Source organism: Apostichopus japonicus, chromosome 7, assembly GCF_037975245.1.
Source record: "Apostichopus japonicus isolate 1M-3 chromosome 7, ASM3797524v1, whole genome shotgun sequence".
NCBI classification, from domain to species: domain Eukaryota; kingdom Metazoa; phylum Echinodermata; class Holothuroidea; order Aspidochirotida; family Stichopodidae; genus Apostichopus; species Apostichopus japonicus.
In genome coordinates, this window is record NC_092567.1 from 16,043,688 (window position 1) to 16,058,377 (window position 14,690).

Consider the following 14,690-nt stretch of genomic DNA (forward strand, 5'->3'; position numbering starts at 1 on the left):
CACAAATGTTTGCTTTCATGTGCATTTAGTTTGGAACATGTTTCATCATTACCTGGGAAAGATATCAAAGAACTAAAATAAACAATGTTTTCAGATACCCGTTTTTGTTCCTTTCACGCTCTTGTGTGGTACAACAAATTCAACGCCAAATGGCAAAATCAACTTCAAACTGACAGATTTTCCAGCTAAATTGCAGCTGTTATTAGTGAAACCTCACCTGTTAATATACTGAAATGCAGCGCAAATCCCTGTGACCTCCTATTACCATCAAGTTTACCGGTGTTGAGGATCTCAATCTGGAACCTAATGGGTTTAATAAATACCGCACTGCTCCCTCCACGTCTGTAGTCTACCCGAAATATTGCAGGTGGGTGGACTGAATATACCATATCTGATATCTAAAGGGTGAAGAAAAAAAAAAGAAAAAAAAAAAGAAAGTTGAATGTGTATGTATGTATTTTAGATCCTCCTGCAAGCAGGAACTCGCGAAGAAGCCATCATTGGCTTATCAATAATATTTAATAATATTTGCTTTTTATATAGCGCTTTATACCAGCGATAGGTCTCAAGTTCTCTCAACGCGCTTTACAGACATTATATTACCCCTGGTCAATGATAACCTGTCCCAGAGACAATCCTTCCAGTCGGCAGCAGTTATATACTGCGCCCAATGACAAGTTACCTCACAGGTACCCATTTAACCCCTGGGTGGAGAGAGGCAAGTGAGATAAAGCATCTTGCCCAAGGACGCAACGTAATGAACTAGGCAGGAATCGAACCAGCAATCCTTGGATCACAAGTCCGATGCCTTAGCCAATTGGCCACCAAGCTCTCACAAAGCCGCAAGCTGACCGAAGTCAGTCTCTTAGATTCATATTTAACGTCCATGATTATGAATTATCAATTGTCAACAACTCTGTAACTGGACGACATACATTAATCTTGGAGTGACTCGAACTCGGGACCTTATGATTGAAATTAAAGAGCCAGTGTTAACCACTGAGCTACTGTAACACTCCACAATGAAATAAGAAATGAAATAAGAAATAAGTCAAGCAGAGGAGAGGGGGGATGGGGGGAATTAGGTATATTGTATTTATGGACATAATTCTTTCACATTTAATTACAAATTCAAATTTTGACCTCTTTAATGACATGCCTTGTTTGGTCAGCAGTGTGTACAAATACAAAAAAGCACCTAGCTATTGTAGCTGATGTTCACAAAACAAGACCATTGCCAAGAAACATCAATATGCTAGACTTTTTTTTCCTCTGGTTCATAATATTTCTTATTCTGATGACATAAATACATAATTTCACACTACCCAAACTTCACAAAACCATATTGGTAAATAACTATCAAATTATCCTCATCTTGGAAGATCCGGTGAGACTTCGAGAGTCCAACGCTTCCAATGATAATTATAATAACGTTATGGCCGGTATCTTTGTCACAAACTGGACATCAATTGCACACTATCGTTCACAACCATCGAAATGATGTAAACTGTAACAATTGCTCCATTTCCATCACCTCAGAAATTTATCCAGATTTTTGCATTTATTTTACTAAAAGATTTCTATAATTGAGGAAGTTATGAAGAAACTTACAGAGAGGAGAGCCTGTGTGAGATCTGCTTTTATAGCAGCCAGACATGGTCCTGGGACAGGAATTGTGAAGGCCTCTTCATTACGATCCGATCCCAGCAAACTACTGAACCACGATCTTCTTGTTAATCTGAAGAAAAAAAAACGGGATCAAGGTGTAAATAGGCAACTTTTCACATACCTCATCATGCATCAAGTTAAGATGAGATGAGATAAACTTGATTAAATCCCCAAAACAGGTAAATGCATGCTCCCATAATACAGTCAACAAGTATTACAACAAGAGCCCAAGGTCACTGTGGTTCCTTGCGTAGGGGTATATGACAATACACATAATATTATCAAGCAAGATTGGGTTCAAATAGTCAAGTAATTGTGGTCCTACATGTACCCATAACGTAACCAACACTATAGCCAACACATTTGTGATCACAAATTGTGATCGGATTATGATCAAAATGCGGTTTTGAGATCTGAACATGGCATCGAAAATGTAAGAGATATAAGGTCACCTACAAGAAGGTCAACATATATGATAACATTGGTGACCACAGATGACATGACCGTGAAATTTGAAATGTTCCACCATTCACAACTTGTCCCAAAATATCAGCCATGGCATTGGGATTTAATTGCATAACTGCACACCCGGAGGTCAACCAATTGACCTTTCTGAACGGTGAGACCTAAATAGAGCATCAAAACTGTAAAAATTCAAACATTTTTTCTTTGCCCATTTTTCCCCCAAAATACTAGTTTTTTAACATTAATAAATTTTTAACATTAATAACTTTGCACACGAATGTCCCACGGGGGTCAATCCATTGACATTAATGATCAGAAGGTACCTTTGACATCTGAAAATAGCATCAAAACTGTAAAAATCCCCAAAACAAGTAAAGGTCACCAGAGGTCAAATTGAGGTCAAAGGTCACCCACATGCGGGTTGACAATTGGATTACATTTAAGTAATTTCCAACCCTAACGGACAATTCATTCTCAAGTGATCGCCAAAAAACTAGTTTTTTATCATTAATTGACCTTTGTTGACCTCGGATCACATGACCGTTAAGTTTGAAAATATTTCCCTATACCATTTGCAACTTGTCCCAAAATATCAACTGTGACACACCTTGGCACTGAAAGTTATTGCACAAAATGTCTGAAATTTAACTTTGACCTTGTATAACTTCGCATTCGAAGGTCACACGGGGGTCAACCTATTGACATTTATGATCAGAAGGTACCTTTGACATCTGAAAATAGCATCGAAACTGTAAAAGTCCCCAAAACATGAAAAAGGTCACAGAGGTCAAATTGAGGTCAAAGGTCACCCACATGCAGGTTGAAAATTGGATTACATTTAAGTAATTTCCAACCCTAACAGACAATTCGTTCTCGAGTTATTGCCAAAAAACTAGTTTTTTTTCATTAATTGACCTTTGGTGACCTCGGATCACATGACCGTTAAGTTTGAAAATATTCCCCTATACCATTTGCAACTTGTCCCAAAATATCAACCGTGACACACCTTGGCACTGGGAGTTATTGCACAAAATGTCTGAAATTTAACTTTGACCTTGTATAACTTCGCATTCGAAGGTCACACGGGGGTCAACCTATTGACATTTATGATCAGAAGGTACCTTTGACATCTGAAAATAGCATCGAAACTGTAAAAATCCCCAAAACACGTAAAGGTCACCAGAGGTCAAATTGAGGTCAAAGGTCATCCAGATGCGGGTTGACGATTGGATTACATTGAGGTAACTCCCAACCCTAACGGACAATTGGTTCTCAAGTTATTGCAAAAATACTAGTTTTTTATCATTAATTGACCTTTGGTGACCTCGGATCACATGACCGTTAAGTTTGAAAATGTTCCCCTAACCAGTTCACAACTTGTCCCAAAATATCAACCTTGTCACACATTGGCACTGGGAGTTATTGCAGTTTTAATATTTTTGGTTTTTGGACCATAACTGACCTATGGTGACCTTTGTGGGCACCAAAAACAATAGGGCACACCTTCTCCATATGGGGCATCCATAGTCCAAGTTTGGCCTCAATCCAACATTCCCTTATTGAGATAGAGCGTACCCAAGCAAGTGTCACAGACGCACACACACACACACACACATACACACGCACGCCAACCTGACTGCATAGGTTCCTTTTGCTAAAGCAAGGAACCAAAAATATATAAAATAATAAATTTATAAAGACATCTACATACACAAGTCTTAAAACAATACAATGGACAAAGGCAAGGGACCAGAACAGAAGTTCTAAAGAAAAGATAGAAAAAAAGAGGCAAGCTTCAGCATTTGAAATTTAGGTTATGACGTTTTATGCATTGTGGAATTAATGAGAAGGGTTGATTTGTACCAGTTGGCCAATGGCAACCCCATCCTACCGCTTCCAGGGATCATTGCTCTGTCCAGAAGTACACACAGTGGGTGCGGCCATCATCAGGTATAATCTTACATGTCTAATTTAACCTCTAAAAGCTGTGAGTATAGAACTAAGGCCAATTTGGCTGAATTTCCCCACTGAATATTCCCATACCCAGCCAGCCCACAATGCCAAATTACATTGCCATATCCTACAAGTAAATGAGTCATATAGAACATGGCAAGAATATTCTATTTAACATTGAATTTGTTCATCATACACAGACAATGCATCCTAGAATTCAGTTTCTTCCATAATACTATCTATGTGCTCATGCCACTGAGGAAGGCAGTGTATCTCTCGCCACCCCCGAGATACTTATATAATTATCCACCCTTTCAACGACATTTCCCCTTTATCATAAACTTCAATTGAAACATTCATGGATTTCCAAAGATCAATGAATCACCATTTCTTTTGTCATATTAAGTTCTAACAAGTTTTGCACACAATAGTTCACAAAATCATTGATATGATCCATGTACACAGTGTCGTAATCATTTGATATCAAACCCAGCTAGGTAGTAATTCATATAGACAAGACTGCTTCCACACCCCCCTCTCTTCCTCCCCCAACCCAAGTCATTGCCTTCTCTCATTACCCCTCCACAATAGTAACTCTTAAATCTCTTAATTTGTATGTGCATGTCTTCAGAAATTATGCAAGGCACAAGTACCTACAATTATACAGAACTGGACCACAGCTGTAGTGAATTATTCCAGGTCATACAATATTAAATTCACTGAAAAATGCATGTTCGGTTTAATAGAAAGAAGATTTACATCTCCCTTGCTCTAAGCAGGAATTTGTGGTCAGTAGCTCTATGCTCGAAGACTTATTGTGGTTTATTGGCTAATTTATTGACATATATAATTCAGTTCTGTTTATAAGTTCTTAGATTGTACATTTATTAGTCAGCACACAAAATACTTGTGCTAAAACTTGAAACAGTAACCATTAACCACCTATTTGAGTTTCTGGAAGAAAACTGGGAGATTGTTGCCATATCATACTAAATCTGATTCATTTTGCTTTGACTCAGCTCAGGCCAGGCACGTAGCGATGAATTTGCCAAGGGAGGGGCGAACCTGTAGGCAAACTATCAGTGTCATAAATTCTGCATTGAAAACTATCTAAGCATAGTGCCACCATGGGTTGGCGCGAAGCGTACTAGACAATTTTGGCTGAAAACGCCTCCCAGATTGCTGGAAATGGCACTTCCCAGGCCTTGTAGGGTAGGTTGCATCTTAGTTTGAAATTACTAGCGATATCATAAAAACATACAAATAAAATATGCTTAAGGGGGGTCGGTTGCCCCCTTCGCCCCCCTTCCCCCCTGGCTACGCGCCTGGTTCAGGCAGCTCGGATTAAGCTTGCCGAGATACATCTTTGTGTAACTTATATTCATCCGCCGGTGAGTTTACCATGCATTATCTATAGGTCAGTGCACTGTCAGCTGATGCCAATGGGCCAATCAGACTTGAGAATTTTTAACACGCATGAATATTCTTTAACGTATGAGAGTTAATTGTGTGCCTAAAGTTACCCTATATAGAAAGATTCCTAAATCAAGCAGTTATATATAGAACACGGTGAAGTTCATTTGGTTCTTGGAAGTTGAAATGAAAGCGGTGTCTCTTTGACGCATTTTCTTATCAAACAGAATAGACGGGATTTTGATTAACAACAATAACCCCTTTAGCCTTTAGTCTGATTGGCTTTTAAAATTTGTAAAGCATTCCAGGAACGCAACCAGGACCTTTGTACAAGAACCTTGTAAGCCTTCATTGTTGTAGCAAATAATACAAATATGCAAGGTATATTTTTTTCATTTTAAAGTGTTTATCCTGCAAGTATTTCTGACTTATTGTTTAAAGTTTCTGATTGGCTTTTAAAAATTGTGAAGCATTCCAGGAACGCATCTTGGACCATTGTTCATAAACCTTGTAAGCCTTCATTGTTGTAGCAAATAATACAAATATGCAAGGTATATTTTTCATTTTAAAGTGCTTATCCTGCAAGTATTTCTGACTTATTGGTTAAAGTTTCTGATTGGCTTTTAACAATTGTGAAGCATTCCAGGAACGCATCTTGGACCATTGTTCAAGAAACTTGTAAGCCTTCATTGTTGTAGCTAATATTACAAATATGCAAGGTATATTTTTTTCATTTTAAAGTGTTTATCCTGCAAGTATTTCTGACTTATTGGCTAAAGTTTCTGATTGGCTTTTAAAAATTGTGAAGCATTCCAGGAATGCATCCAGGACCATTGTACAAGAAGTATGAATCAAATTCAAAAGAAGATTTTTTATACAAGTTAGAATTGGTTAAAGTTAGAGTTAAAGGTTAAAATCAAAGGTTTAGGTCAAAAGGTTAAGGTTAAAGTTATTGGTCAAAGTTTCCGTGCGGCTTTTAAACATTGTGACCTAAAAGGAAACACATTGGCTTTCATATAAATTGAGGAGAGGACCAGAAGCCTGTCTTAACATGCTTAGGATATAATAATAATAATCATAATACATGATTTTTATATAGCGCCAAACAAACTATGAAATAATTCTCGTAGCGCTTAACAGAATAATAACAATTATAACATATATGCTTTGGTGAAAAGATACGTTAGAGAGCTGATTTAAAACCGTTCACAGTATTGCACATTTTTTACATGTTCTGGAAGTGAGTTCCACAGACAGTGGCATCGCCAAGGGGGGGGGGCAAGGGGGGGCACGTGCCCCCCTGGAAAAACTAGTGCTCCCCGAGTGCCCCCCCATCTGAGATTTGGGTTGGTAAAAAAATATATATATATTTTGTTATATTCAACTCCCATCATCTGAGTTGGTTTTTCATAAGGACAAAGAAGCACAGTAATTCGTATTTTCTTCAAATGAGCTGCGAAAAAATGAAAAAGTTTATCCTTGACCGTCGGGTATCGAAGTCGTAACCTGCGCCATCACAAAAGGTGTCGATATATACATTGAATGTGTCAGTGCTCACGCCATACCAGCGGCTATACACGTCCGCTTCGCGAGCTACATGACTCATCGTTCAAAACAATGAATTTCCCTGTTCTGGCTGTGCTGCAGCCGTGTTTTTATTTCCTAGGAAGTAGGACTAATATTCAGAAAATCACTAGGGTGCAGTCCAATCAAATTCCTGAAAAGTAGGCCACCCCTACTCTCCAGAGAACACTATTTCTGGACCTTTATCATGATTCTGACATCAGAATATGAAAGAACGCGCTTTATTTTTTCTGGACTGATGAGTAATATCGTTGTTAAAATCATTACCTCAAAAATAGCAATTTCTGGAGATATCTTCAGATCGAATTTAGCATCAAATGTGGCACCATTTTGCATCTAGCCCATCCTCTGTATGCGAAAATTTTCCAAAGGGGAGGGGGGCACCCCCTCCCCTTAAACCCCTCCCCCAGGACTGCGATCCGTATCCACCTAAGTGCCCCCCATCAAATGCTGGTGCCCCCCCTGTGCCCCCCCAGACTGAAAAGTCTGGTGACGCCACTGTTTTTACTCATAGGGATGAGTAACATCAGCGATGAATTAGAGCGAAGTGAGCAATGTGGATGATGGTCAGAGCTGAAACAAGTTGGTGAGGTAGCTTCCTCCTACATTGTGCATACATTTGAACACCATCAGAAATAGTTTGTAGTTGATTTGTTCACGTATTGGGAGCCAGTGGAGTTCAATGGATGGTCTCATTGAGGGAATCATCCTTACTGCCATCCAGAAATAGGGATGTCATCAGTTTGTTATAAAATCAAGTCTTAACCAAACCTAAAATTTCTTCAAATAAATCTATCTTTGAGGAAACCTGCTTGCTGATGCAAATTGAGGGACACTTATGTTCTTTCATGAATTGGGTGGGGGGGTGGGGGTGGTGCCCTCTCCCGGTCCCCAAGATTTGACTCTACTTGTCATGTTCATAAGAGAACTATGGAAGATTTTGCATAAAATTTTACGACAACGCTACCCCTATATAATCAGCCAAAAGTGGACAGGTTCCAAGGTTCAGGAGTGATTTTGCATCGAAAAATATGCAATATCGCAAGTGTGCTTATAAATTTAACTGGGGAGCAAAAATAAAGATATATTTCATAATTTTTGCTTTATTGGCATTGTTTTTAATTCCTTACCTTTGTTTATAATACTTAGACAAGTCTTTTCATTTTCATTTGTTCATTACCAAATTACTTCAAACACTTGCAACGACGCAAGAAACAAAACAGCGCTGACCTTTGACCCCCGAGGTTATATACTTACTCTGGTGAGCTTTCCGGAGTGAGAGAGACGTCGTCTTGTTCCACGCTTAACATTTTTCTTCGATGGAACCTCGGCGATCCTAGAATACTATTTTTCAAACTATTTAATCTCACCCTCCAGGGCACTGGCTGTACATTCTGAGGGTTGTTAATGTTATTACTGCCGGATGTGAGGATGCCTGTATGGCCACCTGATGTTAATATTCCCGTATGGCTCATAGGGCCCGATTCTGAATGCTGCCTGAAGAAGTCACGAGGGCTGTGCTGGGGTGACGAGGCAGGGCTGCTCGATAAGCTGCGACTTCTGTTATGTAGAAAGAGAAACGTCACAAAAGAGCTTTCAAAATAGCCTATTTTAATACAATTTAATTTTTTAAGTTCTAAGTAGCAAAGAATACATTCAGGTGGATCTGGGTTAGGTGTGAACTTTAAAGCGATAAATATTATAGCTGACCCCCAAATTTTTTTTTTTTGAAGCATACGACAGGTTGAACAATGACTGTGAGTCACATCCCTATCATGGTATTAATAAAAGCTAGCAGTATTGTTTTCAATCGAACTGTAAACTTACCCTCATCTTTCGTAGACATATCATATTTGCAGATAATTGACTATCACCAGTTTCATTATGTTTTCAAATCCAAAAGGTGAGTTGGATATATAGTAGTGAAATGGGTGCAATAAGTAGGGTGGGGGGGGCAGGGGGGTGAGTGGAGATGTTTCAAAATTTTGCAGTTTCTTTGCACTGCAATTTGTTGCAATTATCTATGATAGCCAAATTGATTACAAGTTCAAAGAATCTTAGGAAGAATTAAGACAATGCATCCCCCCAGGGATGAGACTGAGCCGGGGAAAAAAAATCTGAAATTTATCGATCGCCGTCCTGGAGGAGGGGTTTAAGGGGAGGGGGTGTCCCCCTCCCCTTTAGAAATTTTTTTGTCAGGTAAGGAGGGCTTAGATGCAAAATGGTGGACTCTAGATGGAATCTATCACATCACGTAACTCGCCAAAAAAGTGTGGAATTTCTGCTTGTATAATTTATCCATTAGCTTTTTTGAACCAAAAAAAAGGCTTTTTTGCTTGCTTTGTGCTACTTGATTCCACCACTAGTCAAATTCGGTGTTCCTTCCCTTCACAGTCCAGCATGTTCGGCAAAAAAAAAAGAAAAAAAAAATTTAAAAAATGATAAAAAACGCGAATTACGAGAAAAAACGCGAAAATGAAAAAAAAAAAAAAAATCGGATATCCGCGTTTCATCGGAAGAGTCTCATGCCTGATCCCCCCCCCCCCACCCAAAAAAAAAACCCCAATCTATCCTTGCTATAAAAATATCTTTTAGATCGAGATATGAAGAAGCATACAGGAGAATGGAGTCAAAACATCATGCAAATGAATATGCAAATGAAAATTATTCAAATTGCACAGAGCATGATGAAAGTCTTGTTACAATTTGCCTGCGATAAACTTGAAGTCCAGACACTACATTAGGAAGTCATGTGGGGGATGGGGGAGGTAGGGGGGTGGGGGTCTGGGGAGATATACTACACAGCATTCACATGTACAATACTACAGTTCATAGTCTCTCTCTCTCTCTGTTTGAGAAAATGCCAAAGTGCTTCTCAAAGAAATTACCCTACCAATGCCAATAAATGCTGCAATGAAGATTGGCTCGTACTATTCACTCGACTCAAATTTCAAATTGTAGAATTTCTCTGTTCTTTGTATAAAGTTCATTAAATGGTCGAGTTTTAAGAATTTTTAAAACAACTGATTAAGATTTAGCATTCCGGCCTGCACCGAGGAGCCGACACATGATGATCAAAATTCGGCTTCTATTTTGGTAACATTGAAAAGATTTTAGCACATTTTAAAGGTGAATATATTGAAAAAAACGGAAAATAAATAGCAGAAATATTTACTGGCACTTTAATCTATCCCCTTTCTCTTACATTGTGACACAGCGTGAGGTGAAACGCAGATGCAAACGTTAAATAAGTAAATCTATACGACCCGCTTAAAAATATCACTAATAAATGCAGGACATCTAGACTAAATAGACCACCGGCGTAGTAGTCACTCTCACTGAACTGGCATTCAACCTTACAGTAGATATGAATCTGAATAAATTTGAATAATTATGCATTATTCCACAGAGAGACACAAAAAGACTCTTTCTCTCAACGAGACTGTTGTATAAAAAATTATATATAAAAAAATTTATATATAAAAAAAAATTCATATATAAACATTTTTTATACATAAAAAAAATTTATATACAAAAAATTATATATAAAAAATTTATATTTTTTATTGTATAAAAAATTAATGAAAAAGTACCCTGAGTTTGAATAAATAGGGATAGCTCTCCTGGCAGGAGACAGAGAGCTCTCGCGATGAAGGTCCAGGGACTTGCGCTCGGACCGCCTCCGATGGAATGAGTCCACTCTCTTACGAGGTGGGTCCACTACAGAACAGAGGAGATGAAATGAAACAGATGAGATGGATGCAAACGGAATTTAAATACCTTACTACTAAGAACTGATAAAAGAGGTCGACATTAGGAATTTAAATACCTTACTACTAAGAACTGATAAAAGAGGTGGACATTAGGAATTTAAATACCTTACTACTAAGAACTGATAAAAGAGGTGGACATTAGGAATTTAAATACCTTACTACTAAGAACTGATAAAAGAGGTGGACATTAGGAATTTAAATACCTTACTACTAAGAACTGATAAAAGAGGTGGACATTAGGAATTTAAATACCTTACTACTAAGAACTGATAAAAGAGGTCGACATTAGGAATTTAAATACCTTACTACTAAGAACTGATAAAAGAGGTGGACATTAGGAATTTAAATACCTTACTACTAAGAACTGATAAAAGAGGTGGACATTAGGAATTTAAATACCTTACTACTAAGAACTGATAAAAGAGGTGGACATTAGGAATTTAAATACCTTACTACTAAGAACTGATAAAAGAGGTGGACATTAGGAATTTAAATACCTTACTACTAAGAACTGATAAAAGAGGTGGACATTAGGAATTTAAATACCTTACTACTAAGAACTGATAAAAGAGGTGGACATTAGGAATTTAAATACCTTACTACTAAGAACTGATAAAAGAGGTGGACATTAGGAATTTAAATACCTTACTACTAAGAACTGATAAAAGAGGTCGACATTAGGAATTTAAATACCTTACTACTAAGAACTGATAAAAGAGGTGGACATTAGGAATTTAAATACCTTACTACTAAGAACTGATAAAAGAGGTGGACATTAGGAATTTAAATACCTTACTACTAAGAACTGATAAAAGAGGTCGACATTAGGAATTTAAATACCTTACTACTAAGAACTGATAAAAGAGGTGGACATTAGGAATTTAAATACCTTACTACTAAGAACTGATAAAAGAGGTGGACATTAGGAATTTAAATACCTTACTACTAAGAACTGATAAAAGAGGTGGACATTAGGAATTTAAATACCTTACTACTAAGAACTGATAAAAGAGGTCGACATTAGGAATTTAAATACCTTACTACTAAGAACTGATAAAAGAGGTGGACATTAGGAATTTAAATACCTTACTACTAAGAACTGATAAAAGAGGTGGACATTAGGAATTTAAATACCTTACTACTAAGAACTGATAAAAGAGGTGGACATTAGGAATTTAAATACCTTACTACTAAGAACTGATAAAAGAGGTGGACATTAGGAATTTAAATACCTTACTACTAAGAACTGATAAAAGAGGTGGACATTAGGAATTTAAATACCTTACTACTAAGAACTGATAAAAGAGGTGGACATTAGGAATTTAAATACCTTACTACTAAGAACTGATAAAAGAGGTGGACATTAGGAATTTAAATACCTTACTACTAAGAACTGATAAAAGAGGTGGACATTAGGAATTTAAATACCTTACTACTAAGAACTGATAAAAGAGGTGGACATTAGGAATTTAAATACCTTACTACTAAGAACTGATAAAAGAGGTGGACATTAGGAATTTAAATACCTTACTACTAAGAACTGATGAAAGAGGTCGACATTAGGAATTTAAATACCTTACTACTAAGAACTGATAAAAGAGGTCGACATTAGGAATTTAAATATCTTACTACTAAGAACTGATAAAAGAGGTCGACATTAGGAATTTAAATACCTTACTACTAAGAACTGATGAAAGAGGTCGACATTAGGAATTTAAATACCTTACTACTAAGAACTGATAAAAGAGGTCGACATTAGGAATTTAAATATCTTACTACTAAGAACTGATAAAAGAGGTCGACATTAGGAATTTAAATACCTTACTACTAAGAACTGATAAAAGAGGTGGACATTAGGAATTTAAATACCTTACTACTAAGAACTGATAAAAGAGGTCGACATTAGGAATTTAAATACCCTACTACTAAGAACTGATGAAAGAGGTCAACATTTTGCTGTCCGATGCCGCTCTGTGGAGTTTTTCACTCCTTGGTTTTAGTGGAGCCAAATTTTTAAAGGAATAATTATTTTGGGGAAATTTTATTACCCAAAGTGTGGTTGCACAAATTTAATGTGACGTAAGAATATGGTAGATCATTCTGGTTACTTTCAAGCTTTCATGTATTGTCCGTCAAATGTCATATCATGCCGCGAAAGTGTCCATTAGCTATATGTTGCATCCAAAAACCTGTCGTTTGTACTGAACGGCAGGTTTATTCCAGTTGGTTAGCTGAGTTATCAGTCCCATCTTTTCGCACCTTAGTTGAGCTGCCTATTTGTCTATTATGCAACTCATCACACAGCTAGTAGCCAAATCACTATCAGATCAAGGCAGACATGGCAAGGTGTGAACAAATCAACTCTTCCTAACTAACCAATCTGTTCGCAGAAGAGATAAAAGTTTCAGTAAGTTGAGGTCAAGAGAGCTGAAAAATGCAACCTGTGGTTAATGGACTAATTCTTGTCATGAAGTTGCTTTAATTAACAAGGTCATTTGCTCGAAAACGAACAGGAAATAATTGCACTCACGCCCTCTGTATTTCTCCTGTATTCTATCAGTCAGATGAACGGACGATTCAAGGTATTTAAAATCGTCTTGTTACTAGTATTTTAATTCCATACCTTTCACACTGGGAATTTTTACATGATCATGCATATTCAGCATCATCTGAATATGCAATGTGTAACATTGGTCACAATAGATTGGTCAAAGCTAGTTGAAATAAAGTTACATGAGATCTATCCTGAAGCAATACTGTAGTGAGTTGTAAAATTATGAAAAATCTGGAAGATGTTCTCATGCTTGGATGAATAGGAAATGAGGGTGATCTTTGAAAACTATGCTGAAATTATTTTGGCATGAAATTCCTTTTTGGAAAATTTTAACAAAAACAAGAAACAAAAACAAAACAATCATAAACAAAGACAGTGGTGGCCCATCTGATGTCCATCACTTGATAATATAAAGAAAATGGTCATATTTAATATAATACAACAGTATCGGATCAGGCACACAGATTACGTATTGAGTATTTGCGATGTGACATGCAAGCATGTGCTGTCATAGCATTTATGTTACCCAGACTAGGCCTGTGTAATCATGTATCTGTAATGCACTGTGGGTCTTCTGCGCTTTTAATCAAATAGTAAAATAATAATATAAATAATAGTTAACTAGGCTAGACCTATGTAACTATTTATCTGTAAATGCACTGTGGGTCTTCTGCGCATGCAATCTAAAAGTAAAATAATAACATAAATAATAGTTAACTAGGCTAGACCTATGTAACTTTTTATCTGTAATGCACTGTGGGTCTTCTGCGCTTTCAATCTAAAAGTAAAATAATAATATAAACAATTAGGCTAGACCTATGAAACTATTTATCTGTAATTCCCTGTGGGTCTTCTGCGCTTTCAATCTAATAGTATATATTCTCTGGATCTGTCCTAGCATTTATGTTAAATTGGCTAGACCTATGTAACTATTTATCTGTAATTCACTGTGAGTCTTCTAAACTTTCAATCTAATATATTCCCTGGATCTGTCATAGCATTATGTTAAATAGGCTAGACCTATGTAACTATTTATCTGTTATTCACTGTGGGTCTTCTGTGCTTTCAATCTAATGGTATATATTCCCTGGATCTGTCTAAGCATTAATGTTTAATAGGCTAGACCTATGTAACTATTTATCTGTAATTCACTGTGGGTCTTCTGTGCTTTCAGTCTAATAGTATATAATCCCTGGATCTGTCTAAGCATTTATGTTAAATAGACTAGACCTATGTAACTATTTATCTGTAATTCACTGTGAGGCTTCTGTGATTTCAAT

General features: G+C 36.9%; 1 protein-coding gene across 1 annotated transcript in view; it reads right to left on the reverse strand.

Moving 5' to 3' along the window:
• Nucleotides 1–14,690, reverse strand: part of LOC139969478 (serine/threonine-protein kinase BRSK2-like) — a 63,461-nt gene that overhangs the window by 11,010 nt on the left and 37,761 nt on the right. Inside the window, exons 12-15 of the mRNA XM_071974501.1 lie at nucleotides 10,677–10,803; nucleotides 8,341–8,643; nucleotides 1,612–1,738; nucleotides 218–398 (exon numbers count right to left, since the gene is read on the reverse strand). Of these exons, the coding sequence (XP_071830602.1) occupies nucleotides 218–398; nucleotides 1,612–1,738; nucleotides 8,341–8,643; nucleotides 10,677–10,803 (738 nt within the window). The remainder of the gene's footprint in view (nucleotides 1–217; nucleotides 399–1,611; nucleotides 1,739–8,340; nucleotides 8,644–10,676; nucleotides 10,804–14,690) is intronic.